The sequence below is a fragment of the Arvicola amphibius genome, chromosome 3 (assembly GCF_903992535.2).
Source record: "Arvicola amphibius chromosome 3, mArvAmp1.2, whole genome shotgun sequence".
NCBI classification, from domain to species: domain Eukaryota; kingdom Metazoa; phylum Chordata; class Mammalia; order Rodentia; family Cricetidae; genus Arvicola; species Arvicola amphibius.
The window spans coordinates 172,148,823-172,175,696 of record NC_052049.1 but is presented as its reverse complement, the minus strand read 5'-3'; the positions used below and the strand labels follow the sequence as shown (position 1 = coordinate 172,175,696).

The 26,874-nt window shown below is 45.6% G+C and overlaps 1 protein-coding gene across 1 annotated transcript in view; it reads left to right on the top strand.

The window, feature by feature from the left end:
- Col6a5 (collagen type VI alpha 5 chain) overlaps positions 1-26,874 on the top strand; it is a 98,432-nt gene that overhangs the window by 29,007 nt on the left and 42,551 nt on the right. The window contains exons 12-28 of the mRNA XM_038322736.1: positions 883-936; positions 3,867-3,938; positions 4,136-4,162; positions 4,454-4,498; positions 4,588-4,641; positions 7,315-7,377; positions 8,646-8,711; positions 9,120-9,173; positions 12,861-12,896; positions 13,896-13,958; positions 15,424-15,486; positions 16,441-16,503; positions 18,278-18,340; positions 21,991-22,041; positions 22,163-22,198; positions 24,705-24,767; positions 26,501-26,563. Of these exons, the coding sequence (XP_038178664.1) occupies positions 883-936; positions 3,867-3,938; positions 4,136-4,162; positions 4,454-4,498; positions 4,588-4,641; positions 7,315-7,377; positions 8,646-8,711; positions 9,120-9,173; positions 12,861-12,896; positions 13,896-13,958; positions 15,424-15,486; positions 16,441-16,503; positions 18,278-18,340; positions 21,991-22,041; positions 22,163-22,198; positions 24,705-24,767; positions 26,501-26,563 (936 nt within the window). The remainder of the gene's footprint in view (positions 1-882; positions 937-3,866; positions 3,939-4,135; positions 4,163-4,453; positions 4,499-4,587; positions 4,642-7,314; positions 7,378-8,645; positions 8,712-9,119; positions 9,174-12,860; positions 12,897-13,895; positions 13,959-15,423; positions 15,487-16,440; positions 16,504-18,277; positions 18,341-21,990; positions 22,042-22,162; positions 22,199-24,704; positions 24,768-26,500; positions 26,564-26,874) is intronic.

Genomic DNA, 26,874 nt, shown 5'->3' with positions numbered 1-26,874 from the left:
CTGGAGACATGGCTCAGGGCTTGCCAGAGTGTCTGAGCTCAGTTGCCAGCACCCACATCAAGATGCTAACATCATCTATTGGTAACTCCAGCTCCAAGGGATGACGCACCGTCCTCTGGACTTCACACGCACCTTCAAACCCCTCCCCCCACACACACACATACACACAGTCTTATGGTTCCCATCACTGTGATAAATATGATGAAAAGCAACTGGGGGAAGAAAGAGTTTGTTTGGCTTATCTTCCACACCATTGTTCATCACTGAAGGAAGTCAGGACAGCAACCCGGAGGCAGGAGCTGCTGCAGAGGCCATGGAGGGGTGCTGCTTACTGGCTTGCTTCTCATGGCTTGCTTATAAAACCCAGGACTACCTGCCCAGGGTGGCACCAGCCACAATGGGCCATCAGTTCCCTCCCTTATCAATCATTAATTAAGTAGAGGCCCTCCATGCTTGCCTACAGCCCACTCTTATGGAGGCATCTTCTCAACTGGAGTGCCTTCCTCTCTGAAGATTCCAGCTTATGTCAAGTTGATACAAACCCATCTGGCAATACACATAATTAAAACAATAAAAATACATATTAAAAATGGTGGTCATAGCTCCATGTGAATCCCTTAGATACGGGAGTGGCTCCTCATCCAGAAGAGGGTTCCTAGGATCAGTCTCCTGTGTCACTAGGAGGGTGTCCTTCTGCAGAGGGGCTTCAGAGATGAGTCCAAGGAAAAAGGCAGCTGCAGATGCTGGATTCTCCCAAACTTATGGCTCTATTGGCACAAAGTCTACCCAGCAGTCAAAGGAGGTCCTGGATAGGAATGCCCAATGACTTCATGAGCTGATCTCCTAGAGGATGTTAAATGTTCTCCTCTCTTTGCTTCCTAGGGTTCTTCAGGCCTGAAAGGCAGCCGAGGACACAGGGGAGAGGACGGAGACCCTGTAAGTTAAGACCCCTCCCAATGTCCACTTGCTGATTTCTTTGTCGTGAAAAGCTTTACAGGGTAGGGGAGACTTGTCCGTGTTACTTTCTTTTAAAAATGGTGCTGTGGAGGTAAGCGGCTGCTTTTCTTTTTCCTTCACCAACCTCAAGCTGTGGACATCAGTGGCTCATGTGCCAGAGATGTTTTTTTTTGTTATTTTGTTTTGAGACCAGTGTTGGCAGTCTGGAATTCTCCTCAGTGACTCTATGCACAATGTAGCTGCTTATCTACTAGAGAGCTCTTTTAGGCCCAGTGCTCAGTATATGGCTCTAGACCAGAGCCGGAGCATGTGTTCCTTCATGTAGAGGAAGTGGGCAGGATTGCCCCTAGAGCAGGACTTTATGATTAAATGCTGCCCAGAGGTTTGGAAGCCTCAATATTGGACTCTAAACCCAGCATCCCCACTTAGCCCATCACCCTATAAGTAGAACTTGGAGGGACTGAAGTCCCTTGGGAGGCTTCTCGAGGCACTGGGAGTGTTCAATTCATAATGTTTATAATGTTTGAAGGGTCAGACTCTGGAATGAGACTTCCGAGGACTGACCTACAAGTGAAGGCTGACTTAGCTTATTTTATTATTTATTTATTTATTTGGTTTTTTTCGAGACAGGGTTTAGTTAGCTTGCTTATTTATTTATTTGGTTTCTTGGGGCAGGGTTTCTCTGTGAGACAGTCCTGACTGTTCTGGAACTCACTCTGTAGACCAGGCTGACCTCAAACTCACAGAGATCCTACTGTCTCTGTCTCCTGAGTCCTGGGGTTAAACGCATGTGCCACTACCACCCAGCAACTTAGCTCATTTTAAAAGGTCCACTAAGGGAGTGTACTAAGAGGTTCCCTTTGTCCTCTCAGTGGGGTCTCAAACACTACCAAGCCTATGTAAGCGTGCTCTTGTGTGTGGTGACTCACCCCTCTGCCTTGCTGAGGGCCGGTAGCTGGCTGGAAGTTCAGGCCATGGGAAATGTGAAGTCTAAGGTCCTCTCAGTCACCCGTGGGCACAAGCAACATTTTTGATCTTGTAGGGCCCAGATCTTCAGAGTAAAGGAAGCGAGACAGGGAAAGGAGGCTTGCATGTCCCCTTCCTCAAGAGAAAACTTTGTTAGTGGTTTTTCTTGTTCTTCTGAAAAGATACCTGGCAAAAAAGTATCTTAAGAAAGGGAGGGTTTGTGTTGGCTTATGATGTGAGGGGGTGGTTTATCACTGTGGGTAATCTGAGGGATCATCACGGTGGTAAACCCTGGGACAGGAGCCTGAGGCATCTGCTTACATTGTATCCAGGGTCAGAAGCAGGGAAGGCTAAGTGCCCTGCTCAGCCCCCTCCTCTCAGATGCCTCTTCTCCAGATATACCCTTCTCCAGATAGGCCCCCTTCAGATAGCCACCCTCCAGATAGCCCCTCTCCAGATAGCTTCCTCTCCAGATAGCTCCCTCTCTAGATAGCCCCCCATCCAGATAGCCCCCCATCCAGATAGCTCCCTCCAGATAGCCCCCTTTAGATAGCTCCCCCTCCAGATAGCTGCCCCTCCAGATAGCTCCCTCTCTAGATAGCCCCCATCCAGATAGCCCCCCATCCAGATAGCCCCCTCCAGATAGCCCCCTTTAGATAGCTCCCCCTCCAGATAGCCCCCTCCAGATAGCCCCCTCCAGATAGCCCCCTCCAGATAGCCCCCCTCCAGATAGCCCCCCTCCAGATAGCCATCCTCCAGAAAGCCCTCCTCTCCAGATAGCCCCCTGTCCAGATAGCTTTCTCCTCTTCAGATGATAACTTTCTCCTTTTTATGCAGTCCAGGACCCAAGCCCATGGCATGGTTTGACCCATATTTATTTACTTATTTTTCTTCAATTACCCTAACAAGAATATCCCTTCCAGGCATACCTAGAAGATAACTGAATCTACATAATTCCTCACACACTGGTCCCAGAGACAGCAGGTCCCCGCACTCAAGAAGCTCACGTTATTTTCTCCAGAAGCATCTGGCTGTTGGCTGTTTCTAAATATTCACCTTGAGAAGTGTTCTTTCTGTGTAGATGGTCTAACTTTGGACAAACCTTTATTGTGAGGAACAGCTGTGTGTGTGTGTGTGTGTGTGTGTGTGTGTGATGCACACTCACATTTGGAAGCTAGAGGTCAGCCTCAGCTGCAATCCACTCAGTAGCAATCTACTTTTTTTTTTTTTTTTTTTTAGACAGGGTCTCTGTGAAGATCTGATTGATCTGGAGTTTGCTGATTTGGACAGGACTGGCCTGGCCAGCCAGCAAGAGCCCCAGGGTTCCACCTGTCCCCAGCACCCCCCCCCCACCCCGGCCCCTAGAGCTAGGATTGAACACATACCACCATTCTTGCATTTTTAAAATGAGGGTTCTGGGATCAAACTCAGATCCTTACTCTCACATGGAAAGCCCATTCCCAAACTATGTATCTCTCCCGGCCAAGGATAGGTTCTCCTGCCTTGGCTCTGTTCCTGCAGTAATGTGTCTCCCCATCTGTCCCTGCTCACCTCTAGCCCTGGGCACTGAGTGGATCTTCTGTGTCAGCAGTACTGACGTCGCCAGGGTGGTGTCAGGGCCCTGGGCATGATATTGTGGGATCACTGAGATATTAGGGCTGTGCCTAGGAGGCCAAGTGGCCTCGCTCTCTGATGTGGGAGTAAAGTGACTGAGCTCACTGTCAACCTATTTGTGACTTGTGGGGGAACCCCGAAGGCTACCAGGGAAAGTGTGTGAGCATGGAAGGATGTGGGGGCAAAGGAGGGGGTCTGGGACTACAAAGGAGGAATTGCTTTGCCTAAAGTTGGGGGTACCATAAGCTGTGCTCAGTGCTCTAAAAGCTCACTGCTGTCAGCTTCCTTTAAAGTATCTCTTTGAATACATGTCTGGATTCACCCTTTAGGGAAGACGAGGAGAAATTGGACCTCAAGGAGACAGAGGGATCATAGGATGTCAGGGGACTCGAGGCCAAAAGGTAAGCTTCTCCTTAATCATTGTGCTCAGTTCTCTGTGACACCTTCCAGTCCCCTGTGACACCCATAACCTTTATATGACTGTGTAGCCAGAAGATAAATTAAAGAGAAAATGCGAGACAAGTCTCTTTCCTGCTGCAGAATTAGAGTCCCTGTCCTGCCTTTGGCCCTGCAGTGACAGATGTTTAATCTTTTGCAGGGCGTCAAAGGATTTTCTGGAGCCCAGGTATGGTATTTGCTTCTCGGTCGAGTTTGATCTCCTGGCATGGATTCAGTCCTTGACAAGTGCATGTCAGAGCCCCCCTGACTGCTTCAGCCTTGTCACCAGCGTACCTGACCGCTGTCTGTTGTCCCCCCTGACTGCTTCAGCCTTGTCACCAGCGTACCTGACCGCTGTCTGTTGTCCCCCCTGACTGCTTCAGCCTTGTCACCAGCGTGCCTGACCGCTGTCTGTTGTCCCCCCTGACTGCTTCAGCCTTGTCACCAGCGTACCTGACGGTTGTCTGTTGTCCCTCAGGGAGAACACGGAGAAGATGGGCTTGATGGACTAGATGGAGAAGATGTAAGCCATTTGTCTCCTCTTTCTGAGTTATCATGAAGCCATTATGAGGTTGATTTTTCCAACTGTGGTTTTGTTTTATGTTTGTTTAGGGATTTTATGGACTTCGTGGGGGAAAGGGGGAAAAAGGTGACGCTGGCTCTCAGGTAACTCTTTTCAGTAATCAAGTAGTTCCTGGTGACAGATCCAGCCCTGTTTGCTGGGCTCTCAGTTGGGAATAAAATTGACAGCTGATTTTACCACCATCTTACTTACCATTTTTCTGACTGTGGGCAAATGCCTGACCCTTCCAGATACCTCTAAAAAGACACCTTCTGGACACACCCAAAAGATACCTTCTGAATACCCCCAAAAGACACCATTCAGAAGCCCCCAAAAGACACCTTCCAGACATCCCAAAAAGCATCCAGACACCATCCAAAACCATCTGGATACCCCCAAAAGCATCTTAAGAGAGAGTGTTTATTTCTACTTAAAGTTCAGAGGAATGCAGTCTATTTTGGTGGGGGAAAACATGGTATGTGGAGAGTCTTGGTCCATGGCCCTGGGCTGGAAACAGAGATGGGGATGACAAGTGCTCAGCCCTTTCTTCCCGTTTCCTTTTTATTCAGCCTGGGACTTCAGACCCTAGGATGGATTTGCCCACAGTCAGGGTGGATCTTCCCTCCTTAGTGTAAACCTTTTGAGATTGGGGGTAACCCTCCCAGATACACTCATAGGTGTGTCTCATTAGTGTCCTAAGTATTTCTTAGACTCAGGTTGATAAAATTAACCACCCCAGTCATGCAATGAAACCTTATGGCCAACAAACAGATGCCACTCTTTGGTGTTGGGTACACAGTATTAGCTCCTTCTCTCTGCCTGTGACAAAATTCTTCGATCAAAAGCAACTTAAAGAAGAAAGGCTTTGTTTAGCTGATGGTTCCAAAGGGATAGAGTCTTCATGGTGGGAAGACATGGCATGACAGCCAGAGCAGGAATGAAAGAGGGACTATAACCCCCAAAGCCAGGCTCCACTGATGTGCTTCCTCTAGCAGGGCTCCCCCTCCTAAAGGTGCTGTAACTTCCCCTAAGAGCCCCGCCAACTGGGGCAGGGCAAGAACATTTTGGAGAGAGGGTAAACAAGAGGGGGAGCAATGTCAGGTGCCCTGCCTGGAAGGAACAGATTTCAGGTGGAAGAAGATGGATTTCAATAAGAGGCTAGGATAGCTCCAGTGAACCATTAGACTCTCTCTCTCTCTCTGTGTGTGGGGGGGCTTGGGAAGGGTTTAAGTAGAAGGCAGTCAAATTTGTGTTTTAGAAATATGATTTGGAAGCCGGGCGGTGGTGGCGCATGCCTTTAATCCCAGCACTCGGGAGGCAGAAGCAGGCGGATCTCTGAGTTCGAGGCCAGCATGGTCTACAAGAGCTAGTTCCAGGACAGGCTCTAGAAACTACAGGGAAACCCTGTCTCGAAAAACCAGAAAAAAAAAAAAAGAAATATGATTTGGAAGTAGTGCAGAGGCTGTTGGAGTTGTCATGGATAAAAGGAAAGATACAGAGTCTATAGTAATCGAGGTGAGACGGGATGAAACCTCGAATAAAGCAGTCACAAAGAGAGCAGGCGCGTGGCATATTGAGGGTATGCAGGGGCAGCATAGGTTGGGACAAGTGGGCACGTGGGTATAAGAAGTCACCCTCAGGTCATACAGAGTGAAGCCTGCCTTAGTGTTGCTTAGTGTTCCTAGAAATCCCTCTAGCCCCATTGCAACCCTGGCTCAGGGACATATACTCTTCCAGTGTAGGAAATCAGGGAATGGAAATCAGTTAAAATGCCTCCAGGGACCATGGCCTGGGAAAATTTCACTGGAAAGTTGTTTGGGGTGACAGTAGAAACCCCCTGGGGAGATTTCTGATGGTCATCAGAAGGGCTAAACTGTCTAGAATGTCCAATTAGGACAGCCAGTGTCCATGTGTGATAAACGGTCTAGAACATCCAATTAGGACAGCCAGTGTCCATGTGTGATAAACTGTCTAGAACGTCCAATTAGGACAGCCGGTGTCCATGTGTAATCGCTTAAATTTAAATTCATTTAAAATTAAATTCCACCCTTCCATTTCACTAAACACATTCCAAGTACTGCACAGCCAAAGATGGTTCATGGCTGTTGTAATTCATTTAAAAACGTCATGAAGAGAAGTCACGCCATGCAACAAGGCTCACATAGGAGGTTTATTGGACGAGGAGAGAAAAGGGACAGAGAGGGAAGCAGAGAGTGGGGCAGAGAGGTCCCTGGGAACAAGAGTGGCAAAAGAGAGAGAGAGCGGGAAAGAGAAAGAAAGAGGAGAGGTGTGCAAGGCCCACCTTTTAAAAGGGAACTTAGAAAATGTTGCATAGGGGGGGTGCTCTTAATGGCTGCAGCTGAGGATGTTTCCTGTCGGGGCCCCAAGGAGCAGGCCAGTACAGATGCCTGAATTCTAACAGTGGCCACCACACAATTTTTCTCCACTGCCATGGAGCTTTTCCCAGCTGCCAAAAAGTCCCATTGGACAACCCTATGCTAGACCATGAGAGGGCTTCCTGTTTCTTCGCCTGATCATGGTTTACCCTCGACCTTGGAAAGTCCAACGGCACCTGAGGGAGGCAGGAAAATGTGAAATAGTTTATCTGATTGGCAATCCACTGCTTGGTATTTAATGCCATTAAAAAAAGCCACTATACAGGGTAACATGGAGGTTCATTTTATTTATTTATTTATTTATTTATTTATTTATTTATTTATTTATTTATTTATTTATTAGATGTCCGTTTGTCTGTCTTTCTCTCTGTCTATTTTCAGGGCAGCCCAGGTTCCAGAGGTGCCCCTGGAGAAGATGGAGCGAAGGGCTTCCCAGGGGATCCCGTAAGTTGTTAGACCCCACTCAGCTCTGAGTTTCATCTTAGCACAATTCTGCTCTCATTCCGCTAAGCGACTTCCACTGAAGTACAGGCAAGGACCTAGGGAGATGGGGCAGTAGGTGTTTGTTACCCAGGGCTTTGTATTTGGGGGAAATCTGTTCAAATCTGCTAAGGACTGATTATTTGAAAGGCCCAGAAAGGGGCGTCTCACAGTGTGTTGAGACTTCCGACTTCCTATGGTGAACGCTTCCTTCATTTTAGTGGTCAGATTTCTCACGGTGTAACCCAGAGCTCGATATCTTTCTTGCTTGCTTGTTGGTTGGTTTAACTGTATCAGGACTCAAAGGAGGAGGGGGGGGGCTGTGCCTGCTAGGCAAGAGCTCTGCCACTAAGCTGCAACCTCATGAGAGTCTTTCTCTGCAGGAGGTTTTCAGCCTGAGGGAATGGCCAGTGCCTCAGTGAAGCCATACTGCAGGGGAAGTTACGGCATGGCTGGTATTCTCAGAAGCCTGTTTTAGTCACCAAATCGCCTTCAAACTGGGCAAATGTTACTTTTAAGAGTTCAAGTTGTAGATTTTTCTTACGCTTCATCTCTAAGCTTGAATTAGCCAAGTGGTTCTTGACCTTCTTGATGCTGCGACCCTTTAATACAGTTCTTCATGTTGTAGTGATTCCCCCCCCCCCATATAAAATTATTTTCATTGCTGCTTTATGATTGTGATTTTGCTAGTGTCATGAATTTTAATGTAGATATTTTTAGAGGTAGAGATTTGCCAAAAGGGTTGAGACAAACAAGTTGAGAACTGCTGAATTCTAACACTTAAATATTATACCATTATGTGTGTGTGTGTGTGTGTGAGAGAGAGAGAGAGAGAGAGAGAGAGAGAGAGAGAGAGAGAGAGAGAGAGAGAGAGAGAGAGAGAGAGAGCACCTTGTGGCAAGGCTGTAATTCTAGTTACTCAGGTTGCTAAGATAGGAGGATCTCAGGCAGCCTGAATTCATCTAAAAAATCTGTCTGTGATATGAGATTTGCCTGATGGGTTCAAAGCCCTAGGTTTAGTCCCACGTACCACACAAGGAAGGAAGAGAAAAAGAAAGCTGAGCGGAGCATATGCCTGTCATCCTAGAACTCAGAAGGCTGAGGCAAGAGGATCACCTTGAGTTCAAGGCCAGCCTGGACTCTCAAGCAAAGCTCTGTGTCCAAACCGAGGAATGAACTCCCTTCACTCTGATGTTTTTGGATTCTAAAACATTTCTGAAATTATCTCCTAGGGTAACCCAGGACGAGACAGCACCATCAAAGGCCAGAAGGGTGCCAAAGGAGACCGAGGAAGCCAAGTAATTGGGTCTATGTTACATAGAGATGTTGACTAATTCTGTTTTCGAGCTAAATAAGTTTAACATGGTGTGTGAACAAGCACCGTCCAAGTCACTATGGTTAAAAGAAGATAAGGCATGTCTGGAGTGGGCTATACTTTGGGGGGGATTATTAATTTTCAAGGAAGTGGCGTTATTCTTCTTTTGTTACCCTTGACTTATGGCGCATTGCTACCCCACCCTGGTTGTCAGCCCTGTCCTTCTGTGGCCGTCCTACCAACAGTGTCACGCTGCAGAACCGCTCCGGCACGACTCCCTGATTCTGCTGTCTTGGTAGCATTTGATGTTTTGTGTTGATGGCTTTATTATGTAATGAGAACTTATAACCTATTTTTGACTTATAATTTTGGGGAATTACTGTGTTTCTAGGGGAGAACTGGGCCGAAGGGGACACAAGGCAGTCCTAGCTCCGGAGGAAGCAGGGTGAGTATCAAATACTTTCCCCGCTCCTTATCCCCTGTGATGGACGCAAAGGCATGGGGATTATCTGTGGCTGCTGAGCCAGCAGACCTGTGGCTGGTATATTTGCAGGCATCTTGAATCTCAACGCTGCTGACCTTTTAGACCTGAGAAGTCTTTCTTACAAAGGACTGTTCTGCACCTCATAAGATGATTAACAACACCCCCAAACTCTCCTCTTCTGCTTACCCATTTGTGATATCCAAAAATGTCTTTTTAGATACTGCCAATGTCTCTAGCTGGTGGGTGTGGGAGGCAAAAATCATCCCTGGCTGAGAAACGCTGTGCTGCAATCTGCTTTTGCCTTTCTACCTTCAAGGTGTTTTCAAGAGAGCCAAAAACTTGAACACACACACACTCTCCTCTCCTAACTTAGCATATGGCAACTATGCCAGACTATTATGGACTGGGTAGACGTAATCTCATGCTCTTTACACATGACAGGGAGTGAGAGCACAAATGGCTTCTCCCTGAAAGGACTCACAGACACTGGCTAGTAGAGCCAACTCATGGGCAGTCTGGAGGCCCTGGGGTAGCTTACAGCATCATGTAATATCAAGCTTACCCTCTCCCCCAAAAAGAATATCTGATTCCCTTCAAATTTTAAGGATCAACCAAGAAACCGTTGCGTTACTCTTTGGGAATTATTGAAGTTAGAGATGATATTTATTTATTTTTCTTGGGGGAAGGGGAAGAGTCCTGCTATGTACTCCTGACTGGCCTGGAACTCACTATGTAGATCAGGCTGGCCTCTGACTGGCAGGAAATCCCCCTGTCCCTGCCTCCTGTGTGCTGGGATTGCAGGTGTACCCCGCCACACCAGGCTAGATATGGTGTTTGTATTAAAAGCTCCTCTAGCTCACACTAGGCATGAATGTGGTACCAGAGGAGAATGTTGAAAGCCGTGGGTTTGTTCAGAGGGTGTGAAAATCCTTGGCTCCCTTTTCTGAGTGTTGGAGTCTTCTCATCCCTTGAAGGCAGCAGTCTGATGCCCTTTTCCCTGAGAGGTTACCTTCTAGCCCATCCTGCCTTTGTTTATCCCGAATGGCAAAGATCCCAAGCCAGAGGGGCTGGGATTCCCATGCTTCTGGGACCATTCTCTGGGGATCGTGCCTCCCTAACTCAAGAAGATTAAGATGTAATTGGGGGAAGCAGCCGAGCAGCGAGATGAGCTAAGTGTTACAGTTTAGAGATAAATTATATCTGTTGGCTCAAGAGCAAAGGGATTTTAGTTTGAAATAGGTTTATAACGGACCCATAAATCATGCACTTTAAAAACAGAGATGTTAGGGAGCAGGATTGAGATTACTTCTTGGACACACTAGTCAATGCCTTTTAAATCATTATAAGGACAGAAGGGCCTCAGCCCTTTCCCCATTTTCCAGCCTTGTAACTTCTTTTCTTTGGAATTAAATAAGGCAACATTCATATTCATGTTCTGAGTTAAGCAATCTGGGACTTTTCTACTCTCTCCCCCACATTTTCAATGCAGTCCAGAATTCTGTCATGAGACTCAGAGCATCTTAAGTGGATACTGGATGGTAAACAGCTCAGACCCAGGCATGGGCTCCCTGTGTGGCTTCAGCCTGCATAAGTTAACCATCACAGCAGCTGTCACTAAAACAATGGCTCAGCGCACTGACAGCCACACAAGGGGCCCCATTCCAGGCCCGCGGCCTCTTGCTGACCCCCTTGCAAAGAGTCCTTATGGCATTTGTTTCTAATATGTCGTCCGTTTTGTAGCAGCTCCTGATCCAATCATGCCCAAGTACTCATTTAGAGAAGTCTCATAAACTGCCCGCCAGGTGGATTATTATCTTCATATCCACGTTATACACAAGCAGATCAAGGTGGCTTGGGGAACTTGCCCTAGGCCACAATAGCTAGTAAGTGACTGAGCTGGGATTTGAGCTCAGACCATCTCGCTTCAGAGTCTATGCTCCCGACCACTGTGCAAGGTTTAATGTGTGATTGCTTTGTGAAATCCATGCACAAAGCTGTGGAGCTGAAGGCAAGAAAGTGTGCTATTTCTCCATCCCCCCCCTCCCTCCCTCCCTCCCTTCCTCCCTCTCTCCCTCCCTCCCTCCCTCCCTCCCTCCCTTCCTCCCTCTCTCCTTCCCTCTCTTTCTTTTCTCCTACCTTCCTTTCTTTCTATTTTTTTTTAAAGACAGGCTTCCTCTGTGTAGCTTTGGAGCCTGTCTTGGCACTCACTCTGAAGACCAGGCTGGCCTTGAACTCACAGAGATCCACCTGCCTCTGCCTCCCAAGTGCTGGGATTAAAGGTGTGTGCTGTTTCTAAGGCCCTTCCTGTAAGGCCAATGTTGTGCAAAGCTATTATACAGAATAAACATTATTCTTCCTTCCAGCCTTTCTTCTCTACCCACCTCTTTGTCTTTCTTTTTGAGAGAGGGTCTCTTTCATCCTGTAGCTCAGGCTGGCATTGAACTTACTATGTTGCCTCTCAAATGCTGCCATTATAGGCATGTGCCACTGTGACCCGCTTATTCTTGCTTTCATTTTTATTATTTTATTTTTATTTGCGTGTGCATGTGTATGTGCACTGGCAACCAGATGCCCATGGAGGCAAGAAGAGGCTATTAGAGTTACAGGTAGCTGTGAACCACCTGGTGTGTGTCCTCTGCAAGAGCTGCGCACACTCATCTGGGAGGACACCTCTCTAGCCCCTTTCCTGGCTTTTTCATAGAGACAGACCATGAAGTCATAGCAACAGTATCCTCCACCGTCGCTGACTTTTTATCGTCTCCATTTTCCTGTGTCAAGAGCATCAACTAGTCATAGCCAGAGACTAAGAGCTGATGAGTTACTATGAGTAACTTCTCCCAGAGGGTATTTTAAAAGTCTAATACCTGGTGGAGCCGATGTTGGATTGGCTGATTTATGATTTATCCTGAGGAACTTCAGGACCTTGGCAACTGAGAGAAAATGGCAGTTTGGAAATAATTCGTATATAATAAGTGAATAAATGAGATGGGTTAAAACAGCTGTAATTGGTTAACCACATACAGTGTGGATTGGCAGTTGAGAGGGTTTCATGGCTTTCTCAGTGAGTAATGTCAGCAGATTTTATTGCTGTAGACTGGAGACAATACGTTAGGGTCTGGGGCCTGAGGCGTTGTCCCGCCTGGCTCTTCTCTATCCCTGTAACTAGCATTAGTAACATGAATTCCCTCCCAGAGAGGTACAGACAGAGCTGAGGGACCAGCCTTGCTTTTTGTGAGAGAAACCTAATCAGTAGCATCTAGATCATATGGCCACCAGCAGCCATTTCCTCCTTGAGGAATCCTCCAGAGTCAGACTTCATGTGACACACCAGTGTGTCTAGAAATTCCACTCTGCCCTGCGCTCAGCACACAGCATTGCATGGTTTGGCAGGGAGAGAGAACAGTCTCTTCAGGGTGATCCAGACCTCCAAATAGCCCACTTGGTGATCGTCAGAGGCCGTTAGACCGGGGCGAGGCTGCAGAGATTTTTATAGTGGGTTGCCATCTATCCCCTAAATGTTAGTGCAAAAACCTGTCCTGCCAAGGTCCCTAGGAAACCCTTTATGATTAGGAATGGGAGAGATGGGTTTACCTCAGGGACCCTTTGTCTGTCTGGATACTGACTGATTTCTTGCCTTTGGTGTTCCAGGGAATGGAAGGCCGGAGGGGACCCCAGGGTCCCTCGGTAAGTTTTCTTCTTTACTTCCTGTCCTCAGTGTTAGGGGATTGAGGATGTTTCTTCTGTGTAGATGGGACTGGCTAACTAGCGTTTGACAGGATGTTGTAAGGCTGTCCAGTCCTGACCACAGCCCCCAGTGACAAGTGGGTAGCACAAGCAACTATCCAGTCAGCTTCCTGAGAGGGGACAGGCCTGACTAAGGCACAGCCTCCCTCATAAAACACCTCCCGACAAACCAGCAGAGCACACGCAATCCCAGACGTCACACCTTTGATTCACAGTCATGCACATTGGAAAGCAGCAGGCAGAAAGTGAAATTCTCACTACTTCTTATCTTTTATCCACCTATTATTATTAGCTACATATTCCAGGCATTCCTTCCATGTTTTTCTTCTTTTAAACTTGTTTTTAATTAGTATGCAAAGTATTTGGTATCCCTATGGCATTTTCAAAGAAAATATGTGTCTTGGTTACTGTTCTGTTGCTATGACGAGACACCATAATCAAGGCAGCTTATGGAAGGAATCGTTTAATTGGAGACTTGTAAGCAAGTCTTAGAGTTTCAGGAGGTTGGTCCATGACCATTGTGGCATGGAGCATGGTTCTTGAGCAGGAGCTAAGAGTGTCATCCTGATCCTAAGGTGGCAGGTAGAGAGTGAGTGAGACCGGGCCTGGTGTGAACATACCTCAGAGCCCACCCCCAGTGACACACATCTTCCAACAAGATCACACCTCCTAATCCTTCCCAAACAGTTCCATAATGTGGGAACCAAGCATTCAAATATATGAGCATATGTGGGTCATTCTCACTGAAACTACCTACTACAGTTTGTTTGAGTCAATTGTTCTTTCTACCCTATCTTTATGAAAACTAGACACATGTTTGAGTTTATTCCTGACAGTTGGAAAAATTAGATCCTAGGCAGTGTAAAGGCAGATGAACAACATGATCTACAGGGGAACCTGCAGAGAAAAATATTAACACTAAAAATGTTTTTACATTAGGGGGAAGCAGGAGACCTGGGGCCTCAAGGTACACAGGGACCAGAAGGACTACAAGGCCCACAGGTATGCTGGGTATTTCATAACTGTAGGCAAATGGTGTGGAGCCATTCTGGTGGGAAGGAGGCAAGTAGCTCAGTATAGAAACACACAACAGAGGGGGAGAGAAGATGGCTCTGTGGTTAAGAGCACATAATACCTTGTCAAAGACTAGAGTTTAATGTCCAGCACCCAGGTGGAGTGTCTCACAACACACTATAGCTGCAGTTCCAAGGAATCTAATGCCCTCTTCTGGGCTCCCTGGGCACCCAAACTCAGTGCACAGACACACACACACATACATAATTAAAAATAAATATATTCAACTGGTAAAAGTTCAATCTGCAGCCATCACCTTGTGCATGGTTCCCATTGTGGGAGATGATTCTGATTTTTTATTTTGTTCATCAAATTTGCTCCACTACTTGCAGCTCATTAATGAGCCCTGAGGGGAAACTTGCGGCCTGTGCTCACCTTGCATTGTGCCCAGGTACTAGTAAGAATGAGTAATTAACAGCTCAATAAGATATTGTTATTATCGTTATTATTATAATACACTGGGTTGCCATCAGTACCCCAAATGCCAATAGGCTTCTCCCTTGTCCTCCTCCCTGCCTGGAAGAAGCCATATCATCCCCCTGAGGATGGCTTTGCCATACCTGCGTACTGAGTCACTATGGAGCACACTCTGTGATGAGCTTATTTTAAACACTGACTTGTCTGAAAGAGTCTATGTAGAAATGCCTATTTTAAGGCCTTTCAAGGGTCTCGTTTTTCTTCTAGAAAGTTCCAGGTTAAAACTAAACTAACTTAGATTTTAAGTATTTCTGAGGTCTAGTACATTCTCCAGGTTGAGTAACCATGGGATCAATCTAGATTTGCCCAGGTGTTTTGGGGCTGGTGTGGATGGCAGTCATTTCAGGTGCTCCGGGATCCTTTGACACTAGTGACTTGAGGCTCACTCAGTGACTTCCTGGCAAGCAAGGGCCATTTTACTTCTAATACATAAGAGACTACATAAGAGACTATGTGAGACCTACAGATAAAACATGGCAGAGAGAGAGAGAAACTTTGGGTCAGCTGGCAGAAGCCTGACACCAGGTGTTCTTTAGTGCCAACTTGACACAACCTGTGCCTGTATTTTACACATTGAGAAAGCACTTTGGTCCAGTGAATCATCAAATAGATATATTGTTTGGTTGTGTGGATCTCTGTAGGTTTATTTATTCCCCTTTTGATCTATTTTTATTTCTCCCTGTAGAAGAAGGATGAGACTCTTCTGCCCAGGCAGGGGATCCCTTAATAAGATCTGTGCCACTGTGTCTGGGCCTGTTCCCAGTTATTCTCCTAAAAAAGCCTTCTCTCAAATCAGTAAGGCTCCTTGGAGGGCAGACCATGGCTCTGCCTCCATGGGGGTCTTTCTGAGGCATCTACTGTAAGAGCGAGTTTCATTGACATTGCGTGTGTTTGTTGTTGTTGTTATCACAAAAAGGGGTCCAGTGGAAACCGAGGCGAGAAAGGAGAAAAAGGAAGCCAAGGGTACCAGGGACCTCAGGTGAGTGACTCAGACAGGTTGGGGACAATGACTCCCGACCTTTAGTTTGCTCTTACTGAAAAATGTCTTAGTGCGTCGCGTGTTTTATGTCATCCGTGAAAGGTTTGTTGCATTTTCTGAGCTACTACAGATACATTTTTAGCCTGGCTCAGATCCTTTATACCTCGCTGGCTCACTTCTCTCTCCTTCGGTGATTTTTTTTTAACTGTGAAAGCACAGACTCACTCCCTCGGCTCAAGGAAGATTTCTTAGACTTAAAATGCTACCAAATGATGAGCAGGTCCACTGCGAACGAACATTCCTCTCACACTTTAAGATTTTCTCTCTGCCACGTATCTGTCTCTCCACAGACCACAGGCATTTGACTGTACAAAGCTCTGTGCTTACACAGTGTTTGGTTCTTAAGCCCAGTTTTCAAATTCAGCATTTGAATGAGCTTCCCGATGAGGAATGAGGGTTTGGATGGTGGGAGGGGGTTGTATGGAGCACTTGATTCTATCAGTTCTTCAGAACTGCCAGGAAGAGCTCAGGATGCCCCTGTGTGCTCAACTGTATCTTCCTAGCAGGCTGGTGAAGGATGCTCAGGGCCTGACTTAGATTGAGAAATGAAATGTGCCCTGTACTCCATGATGGGCGTGCCCGTAGTTCTGTGGGATGTGCCTGTGGCAGAGACATGTTACAGGGAATTTCACCTCGCCCTTGGAAAGAGTGCCCACGGAGTCAAGGAAGCCTTTAGTCCCCCACCCCCTAAGGTCCCCTGTGGACCAGTGAATTCCTGGTGGATGCAGAGCCGAGGCCCGTTGCTTAGGTTACCCTCTCTCCCCTGGCTCACAGCCTTTTCTGTTAGGAGACCTTCAGGGGCAGTTGGGAACAATGTGAGTGCCTTGTTCCTACTGGGTTTGCAGGAACTGCCGCAGCAGAGACTTTTGCATCTCTCTTTCTCTTTACTTTCAGGGTTCTCCTGGGCCAGCAGGACCTAGAGGGAGCATTGGAAGACCTGGATTTTGGGGGAGAAAGGTAAACGTTATGTCTCATTGGTTTCAAATGCAGGGAACCAAAGGCAGCTACATTTCTTCCCTAACTGTATGAAAATTCTTCACGTGGTGACTTAACCCAAGCACCATGCTCAACCACCTGCATGCTGCCAGTGGGTTCTCTCCCATCTCTGAGTGGAGACTTCCTTACCATTCACCTGTCTCCAGGAAGCTGCCCCTATTACAAGGAGAGAGCTACCTGCCTATCACAAAGCACTGCTGAGAATCTCTTCAGTTCCCATATTCCCTGAGCAGTAATGTGTTTGTTGGCTGAGATGAGTGGATTGATCTGAACGTATTTTTGTGTTCCTCTTTCGGTCTCCCTCAGGCCCTCCATGGCTAAGGTAGCTGTGGTGGAGATGGGCAGAGTCAACAGCTGGCCTCATGTGTACCCCTCTCTTCTGTTTTCATCCTCCAGGCTCTGGGGTCTGTGTGGCTACAGAGGAGCCCTGCTGGGTTCACTGCCCTTTTGTCAAGGCCTCAGAATGCTTTCGTATTTGAGCCCAGGACCTAAGGGTTCTTTTTCTATGGAGTCCAGGAAGCTACATTGTCATTTTTCCATTGGGCAGTTCTTCAAACTTTCCTACTAACAAGACAGGGTGGGAGCGGTAGCTCAGTTGGTAAAGGGCTTGCTGTATTACATGGGACCTGAGTCCGATCATCTAGAATCCTGCAAAAAAAAAAAAAAAAACCCTGCCAATCCTGGCACAGAGATGCTACCCAGCCAATCTGGCTGAATTTCCAGGTTCCCTGAGAGAGCCTATCTTACAAAATAAAGTTGAGAGCGGCTGGGAAAGGCACCTGATGCTGACCTCTGTGCTCACACACATGCACACACGTGTGCACCAGTTCTGAACCTACATATACACATCAACAAGAAAAAAAATCCAAACTCAAATGGAAGAGTGCTAACAAGCGGTGGTATGAGAAGTGTTAGCCGACGTGACTGTGGCAGTCATTTTGATATATTCACATGGACACATGCTATCTTATTGTATACCTTCAGCTTACTTACAGCGTTATTTGGCCATCAACCCTGGGCCAGGGGAAGAAGCTTATAAAGCCTGTTGCATTTTCCCTATTTCATCCCAAGGTTTCTTGGCTCAGATCTTTCATGTCCCCTCCTCTCCCTCCCCTTCTCTAGAGTTGGTCCCTCCCCTCTCCCTGAGTCACTCTTAGGCTTCCTTGCCCCTTCCTCAGTCTACACAATGTTCTTTGGGCCTAGCTTCTTTGTCTCTCATTAGGAAGCCTCCCCGGACCCTCAGGTCTCTCCGCTGCTCTCAAAGCAGCCTGAGCTTCAACACACAGGGTTACAATTGTCCGTCTTGTTCTTTCTCTTTCTAACCACCCTGTGCTTAGTGAGGGCAGGACTACCTTTGTCGTATGGGGTCATTCATTGTTCCAGGGCAATAAGCAATTATTGTGTGAGTAAATACGTCAGCAAATGAGTCAGCTTTCCTGGAGTGAGCTTTCTGCCTTTCCTTTCTCTTCAGTCTTTTGACTAAGAAAGCAGGGGACATTGTGGTATGTGTACACACTGGAATACTCTACAGCCTTAAAAAGTCCTCAGAGCTCAGCCCTGGGCAGTGCTGGGTACGTTCTGGTATCCTCTGGGTAGACTGGAGTATGTCTTCCACCCTAGCCCTTCTGAGTGCTGGCTTCTCACTGAGGACCTTGTGTCCCTTGATTTAGAGGACAGAACTGCCTGTAGCTTGTTTGACTCGCTGACCTGGATGTTTTCTCTCCTCTTTTCCTAGGGGGAGCTCGGAGTTCCTGGAGGCCCCGGACCAGCTGGGCCCCCTGGACAGCGAGGAGAACAGGTATGAGCTTTCTGGACTTGGCACTGGGGCAAGGGAAACGGGGACATTCAGCACCTGGGGTAGGAAGATGTTAGGCTGTTCTCCATCTGTGGCTGCCTTGCTGTGCACCTGGCCTTTTTGTTGCGAGTGTGTGTGTGTGTGTGTGTGTGTGTGTGTGTAGGGGTGGTTAGAGGAGATGAGGTGAAGGCAGAGAGAATATCAGGTAAGTGAGAACAGGGAGTTTCAAAACTTTAACAACTGGCATGGCTGTGTCTGTCCATTTTGGTTGAGAAACAAAACAGCCCATCTTTCTCTCCCCTTGTAAAACCCTAGGGTGATGAGAAGCAGAGGAACAGGCCAAGAAACGGCCACAGGTTGTAAAGACTGGCACTCAGAACTAGCTGCTCTACTGAACCAAAATCTGAGTATGGTAACAGCCAATAGAGGGAGAGTTATTCTATGCTAGTTATGAAATTGTATGTAGCTATTAAATGGAAGAAAATTTACCAAGTATAGCCAAGAAATTAGGTCAACCTAAGTACCTATCTGTGGATGAATGGGTAAAAACACTGTGGTGTGTCTATCTGATGGAATACTATTCAGGCTTAAAAATAAAACAGAAATCCTGCTATAAATGATAACATGGTTGAACATGTAGGAGGTTACATAAACTAAAAGGCTACGTGAGACCCCATTTCAAAACAAAAAAGGGCCCATCTGTTTGTGATTCGGTTTGAAAACACAAATACTCAAAAATAGAAAGTGTGAGAGCCAAAGTTACATTTTTAAGTTTTAATTACTATGCCTTGGAGATCCATGAAACCAGAATGCCTCTGGGCTACAAGCCCCTTGCCTGAGGGCAGACAGTTCCTGCAATGCTGGAGGTTGTTGTTTCTGGGAGATAACAAGTCACAGGCCTTCAATCCCCTAAACAAGTTTGTTTGACTCACCTGCCCTGGATGGGCTTGGTCACGTGTGGGCAGGAGGTGCAGATTGGACCTGATGGAAAATTCCATGAATTATGGGTTTTCTTTCTTAAGCGCTTGTCGTACTTAATTCTGGGCCATTTCCTGAGAACCTGGGTACAGACCTGGCTAGAGTCCATCCACCGGGCCGGTATTTAATTAAAGCTTGCTTCAAATTTGACTTTAAACAGTGGTCTTATTCTTGATCGGTGGGATTTACAAAAGAAAAGGGGGAATTTAAGTTTCGTAGGCCTGAAGATGGGAAGCCTGGAAGGAAGCGTTACCACATTTGGGCATTTTGAGATGCTCACCCTTAGCATCCTAGACCGAGCACAGAGAAAAACTGCATAGCTCAGTTTCCCCTCCTGCCAGCAACTCTTTCCCAGGCCTTGTGTTCTCTCAAGGGCTCTTCAGTAGTTTCAAAATATCCATGAAAGGGGCCGCTTTCACCCCCCTTCCCAGTGTAGCCTCAGTGAATAAGTCTCCTTATTCTTGCTATTAATCTGTCTCTTTTAATTGGCTTGTTGAGGACCAGACATGGAACTCGGCTCAGACACAGGCTGTGCTTTCGACAGATCTCTTATTATTAAATATTTAATCTATTTCTGTTTTCTTTGCTGTCGTAGATAACACACCAATGATTCTTTTGGAAGAGTTTGGGGTCTGGGGTCTGGGGTCTGGGGATAGAATCCTGGTTTTCATGTGTGTTCAGGACTCTACCACTGAGCTACGTTCCTAGTGCCATAATTAATGTCTGTATAGAAAGTTCTAGAATTTTCATAGCTAGATCAGATAAGTACATATTTAATTAGGGCTTTAAAATATATTTTCAAACACTTGTAGAAAGATTCAAACACTATATGGACCCATGAATTATGTGTAGGAGCCTGGCTATTTTAGAGACTCCACACCAACAATGGCTATTGTAAGTTTTTCCTCTTTACCATCACTGAAAAATGGTAACTCATTAATTGTTTCAAATTCAGGTTTTTGGTTACCAATGAGAATGAACTTATTTCCCCACTAACATCTTGCTGGAGTCTGGCTCCAGCAGGGGCTCAGGTCCCAGAGAGGAGGTGTGGAGCTGTTGGGAGAAGGAGACTGAGGTGTCCTGAGGGTGGATCAGGATGGCTGCTGCCTTACTGAGAAAAGGCCGCACCTGTCAATACTCTACAACTGCACAGTAGTTCAGCCGCAGCAAGACTGAAGGCACAGGCTTTATCCCAGCTTTTTTCCCGAGGCAAAAAAGCCGTAAGGTCAGCAAGAATCTAAATGCCTACTGTCCTCCAAAGTGCAGCAACCCCACCAGGAGCCCTCTTCCGCTACCTCCTGCACAGTCTCAGCCTCCCTGGTCAGGAGCTATCAGACTCAGAGTCCTGAGAAACGACTCCTAAGAGCAGTTTTCGTTCCTCAGGGGACAGGATGCAGTGCTTGCCCCATGTAGCATCATCAGCACTGAGGTGTTCGCTAGTTGCTGCCTCTGTGTCTTAGTCTTTCAATACGGCCTGCTCCCCTCATAGGTTCCCAAAAGGGAGGGTCCTGATAGCTCATTCTTTTTCCTTATACCATGCCATTCTGAGTCCCCTATACTTGTTAACTAAACTGCTGTCCTTAATGGCCTCAGGCTCTGGATTTGAGCCCTTTGTTTCCCTTGCTAGTGTGCGTTCATCCTTGGGACCAGGTGTGTCCCATCAGTAAATCTTTAACTTCTCTAGTCTTGGTGTATTGGGGGGTAAAGGGAAATAGGGGGGACAGAGGGTTTGAGGTCTGAGGGGAAGGGGTAGGAGGGGGGCAGGAGTGTACACAATAGGGATTCTTGTGTGTGGTTATCATGCTGTGTGGCTCCATGGTGGTGGGGATTTTTTCCAAAGAATGATTTTGCTTAAAGAGCCTGCTGTTGTGTAAATCCTCATTCTCCACAGAAGGCTGCACAAAATTTCCAAAGGAAAAGGCATAAGGGAACTCCCATAACACGCAGTTGAGAATCATTAATAATGAAAGTAAAAGGGTGCTGGAGAATTGTGATCTGCAAATGTCAAAATGCTGGAACTTTGTCAAGCAGCCATGGTCACCATGCAGTCCATGCCAACATCTATTGGCCATTTGTAACTCTTCTTAAAAAAAGATTTATTTTAATTTTATATATTAGTGTGAGTGTCTGCATGTATGTCTGTACCCCATGTGCATGCCTGGTCCCTGCGGAGGTCAGAAGGCATCCCATCTCTGGAACTGGAGTTAAAGATGGTTGTGAGCCACCATATGAATACTGGGAATCAAACCCAGGTCCTTTGCAAGAGCAGCCAGTGCTCTTAACCACTGAGCCACTTCTCCAGCCCTATTTATGTCTTTGGGTAAATTCCCCAGTCATATTTCTTTGGGATCAACTCTTAATTTTTCAAGTACGAAGCTGGTGAATGTCCAGATTCAGCACGGCTGTGCTTCTGCCTCCTGCAGTGGCTGTAGAGTGGAGCTGTCCAAAAAAGTAAGAGGGTTCGCAGCGGGAAGTGAGAGGGCTGGGCTGAGGCTCAGAGGTAGGACCTTTGCCTAGCATACATGAGGCTCTGGGTTCAATCCCCAGGATAGGGGGGAAAAGATAACAGAAAGTGAGACCCCCTCCTCTCTGCCATCCGTAACTCTTGTTTCCTAACACCACATCTTCCCATGGAGACGACTTTGGAGAAACTGAAATTTACCTATTGCTTACAGGGAGATCATGGCATCCCAGGCTATGGCCAGACAGGACAAAAAGGAGTTAAGGTAAGTATGCAAAACAATTATTTTCTCAATTGATAAATCAAACTTAAATACACTGAGAAGAAATGATGGTGGAGGGGGAGTGGCCTGTTGACTTACATACATTCTCTGCTGACAATTACAGGGCCCAACAGGATTCCCTGGGGATCCAGGGCAGAAGGTGAGGTGCATAAGAATTTCTTTGTTTGCCATTGCTATGGTCTTCTCGAGAAATGAGATGAACCACAGGTCTGAGTATAGGGGGAGGTGGGGAGGAGTGGGATGCTGCTCAGCGGCTTCCTCTGGGCTTCACTAGGAAAGGATGGCTTAGCCCCGTGAGTCTTTATATTGGATAAGATCACATCCTACCCTTTGTTGCCTGGTGTTCCATCTATTTCCATCCCAACGCTCCTATCTCTACCTTGAACCTTTAACTTTCTGGCAGCCTCTCTGGATTAGTTCTCTGGCTTGGTGATCTCATTCACCAACTTAGTTATTGTTATTAATCCAGCATGATTTTGATTTTGGTTCCTCTCACACGAGAATTCCACCATTCTCCTCTGTGGTCTCCTGTTTTCATCTTCTGTCAGTCGACCCCAAATATCATGACCACAAGATATTTTACCCCCGAAGTATAGTCTAATTGTCCTGGAGAAGTCCCACAAAAGAGCACCATATACGTATGCAGTCGGTAAGAGGGTTTATTATCCCAGCATGCTAGGGTGTTGCCACATACAAAGACAAGATGGCAAAAGACCCTAAGAAGGACGGGATTTAAGCACAGCGGAAGGGGTGGTCCTACGGCAGTTATTTTAGATATGATTGGCTTAAGCAAGTGTAATCATATTAACGCATTCTAATTGGCCAGGGCTAGCCAGAGGCTGGTCAGGACTACAGTTTTCCATTTTGGAACAGGCTTGGACAAGTCCCAGGCTTTGTCTTTGAGCTGCTGTCTGTAGCTCAAGCCTAGCCTGGTACTGCAGGTACCAGGCCTTCTCCTTGTTGGGGCTCTTGGGGATTGTTCTTTGTTCATGACTCTTTCAGTAACTGCCTGGTTAGAAACCGAAACTGAGGCCTGATCTCTGAGAGAGGACCAAGCAGTCTGTTATGGTGTCTGCTTGATCTTCTCACTAATTATAGTGTCTTTTTGATTTAACATCTTTCAAATTCCTCATTGTCTATTAGATAATCTGTCTGCGTACTGTAGAGCCAGACATGCCTGTAATTCAACAGGAGCCGCCCTCCGTACATCTGTGTATACTAGGGCTCTGTACTCCGATTTCCCAAACCCTAGACTGGATCTGCCCCAATCAAGATAAGAAGTCTGGGTTTAAAGTGGAATATCTAATGAACCAACTCCATGAGAACAGGCAATGTTCAGAACATCTGAAAGTGTTCTTCGCTGATGGACTACCTGGGCAGACGAGAGTTTAGAAAGAGATGACACAAATAACTCTCAGAAGAAGGGTTCTCATTACAGAGGATCAATTTTCTGATTTATTAACAAAGGGAGAAATATAACAACTTATTGATTGATATGAAATGAACATATTAATAAATAACTACTACCAAAGTCAGATTGATTTTCTTTAAATGAACCTTTGTGGTTTTGATTTATTTTTACATCTTAAGTTCTTTTTTCTTTTTTCTTAGTTCTTAGAGAATTTTTTATAGTATATCTTGATAATATTTATCCCTCCTCCAATGTCTTATAAATCCATTCCCCTTTCATACCCACCAAACTTTGCCCCCTCCCCCATTTAAAAATCCCATCAAGTACAGTCTGTGCTGTCCAGTACATACATATAATATGTATATCATATACATATATAATATATACATATAAATGTATATATACATACACATATACATATATACATATATAATATAATATATAGAAGAGTATTATATATATGTATAACTTGGATGGTGGCCTTCCAGTGGAGCAGGGTCAGCCTACCTCCAGTGACACCAGTAGAAAAATAGGACCCTCTGCCTCTCAAAAGCTATTCATTGCCAATAGCTCCTTAGCTAGAGGTGGGACTTCCTGTCTACTCTATGCTGTGGTTCTGTTCTGGTGTGAGTTTGAGCAAGTCTAGTGCATGCTGTCACAACTTTTAAATATATTCTTAAACTTAAAACATGTAGTGTATTTGCAGAGGGAAGGGTGTTGCCACAGGAGTGGTAGCATTACAGATGTGCACCACTACATCTGGCTTATTTTAACATGGATTCCAAGTGAGTGAGCTCAGGTCCTCAGTCTTTTGCCAGTAGAACTTTTACCAGCTGTGACATCTCCTTACTCCAAGATTATTTTTTTTAACCTTTAACTTTTTTAGAAGTAACTCATAGAACTAGGAATTTATTTATTCCTTAATACTTTAGTTAGCCAATACTTCATGTTTTCTAGTATATGCTCTGGTTGTTTTTAGCTACTGGATGATTATTAAATTGATATTTATGTACAAATACTTGAGTTATTAGAGTATTGAAAATAGTCTTAAGAATATCTAACTGACCAGTTATATCTGACCAATTGTTTAGATCTGAGTTCATGTCAAGATTCATTTATTGCTGTATTAGCCTTCATTATATAATGATTACAAGATCAGTTTAAATATTGATCGGAGAGAATTTTTCCATTCTTTCATAGCAAAGATTTTAATATCTTGATCTGTCTGAATCAGGGTGACTCTGGAGATCCTGGAAGTCCTGGGGGACCTGGACCCAAAGGATTCAAGGGACTGACTGTAAGTGGCCTATCATTCCAGGTGGAATAAATATTTTTTTCTTTTATAGACCCCAGCTTTCTTACTGTGATAGTAAATGTGGATTGTTGATTCATTCCAAGAGCTTCTTGAAAGCCACTAGCTAGTCAGTGACCTTTGGCACACCCTCTTAGGGCCTCTATTTCCAGAATATCAGAACTGAACCTACTGGCACACAGGGTCACTTCTGGCTTTGAAACTCTATGGTTCTGTGATTTTTTAGCTCTACATGGATCCTAGGGTGGTTGGTTGTTGGAGAAATACTAGTGCATTGCAGCCTTTTGGGATTGAAACTGATGTCTTCCTGAGCTCCAGGGGCTGCCTGATGATGCCATTGTCCACAAGGATGGATTATTGTTTTAAGAAGGATACTGAAGTGTTCTGATTAGTGATACAGAGTAGAAGACTGTGTACAAATGGCTGAGACTTGCATTCTTTTAAAGTCTGAGTGCAAGGTCCCTGTCACTCTGGGTGTGGAAGAGATGTACTTCAACAGGCTCTTGGCATTAGGCTGCATATCGTTTGCTAATATATATCCATCACTTTGCATTTGGGGAGCAAACATAGTCCACTCATGTACCATCTTGTATGTGGGAAGTCATTTTCATTATTTGATTTCAAACTATTTATTTTTATTTTATTGAAAATAGATTTTTTTATATAATATATCCTGATTACACTTTCTTCTCCCTCCACTCCTCCCAATTCCTTCCCACATCCTCCCCATCCAGATCCACCCTCTTTCTGTCTCTCATTAGAAAATAAACAGGCTTCTAAGGGAATATAATATCATGCAATAAAACAAACACATTGGAAAATGGCAAAACAAACACATATATTTATTTATTCTTATTTTATGTGTATGAGTGTTTATGTGTATGTGTGTATGTGTGCATTGTGTGTGCCTGGTGTCTTTGGAGGACCAAAGAGGGCACTGGATCCTTTGGAACTGGAATTACAGATAGGTGTGAGAGACCACGCTGGTTCCAGGAATGAAACCTAGCAACTGCTCTTAACCTCAGAGTCATCTTTCCAGCCCTTATCATTTGATCTTTATAGATAAAGGTTTTTGCAAAATCTTTGTGTGTCTTTTTTTTAAGCATCAATCCAGTTTATGACTAATGTAGATTTAAGTTACAGCCAGCATCAGAGCACTGTATGCCACTAAATAAAGGGGACAAGGGGGAAGTGGATGTTCACCAATGATTAACAGTTGAGGGCTTGTGTTACTAGCAAGGAATTTCCCTGATTTGAATAAGCTGCTATCTTTTATTTTTTAACTAAATTATTATTAATTATCACCATTGTTATTTATGCTGCTGAGGGTAGAACTCAGAGATTTCAGGCAAGTACTCTGACAGAGATACATGCTTCCGTCCAGTTGTTCTTCTAATAACAACTTTTGAGAAATATAACATCTCATTTAATCTCAGAAATCTCAGAGCTAGAGAGATGGCTCAGTGGTTAAGAGCACTGGCTGCTCTTGCAGAGGATCTGGGTTCAATTCTCAGCACCTGTATGATGGTTCACAACTATCTGTAACTACAGTTCTAGGGGATCCAATGCCACCTTGCCTCTGTGGACACTATATGCACACAGTCTCTGTCTACAGATTCAGGCAAGATGCCGCCACATGTAAAATAAAAAGAAATTTATTTTTATTAGCCTCCACGCAAGAAAATGTAGAAACTACACTTATGTGTTCCTGTTTTCAGCTCTCTCAAGGCTTGAAAGGTGAGACTGGAAGACCAGGGTCTCAAGGCCCTCCTGGACCAAGAGTGAGTATATGTGGGAACTGACCGATGTGCAGTGGTTTCTGGTATACCCAATGGAGAGGATGCAGAACTTCAAGACAGAAGCACTGGGCTTGAGAAGCCAATCACTGTGTTTCTTAGTCTATTGTTAAGATGAAGATGACATGTCCCTGCCCTAGCTGAAAATGTGGCTGTGGGGATCGGACAACCAAGAGCAAACACTGGGAACTGTTAAGTGCAATGTAGATATTCACGGTTACCGTGATTTATCACCGAAACCTTTGGAATAGGCATGGGCTTGCCTGTTTCACAGAGGTCTCTTGACGAAGGTATAG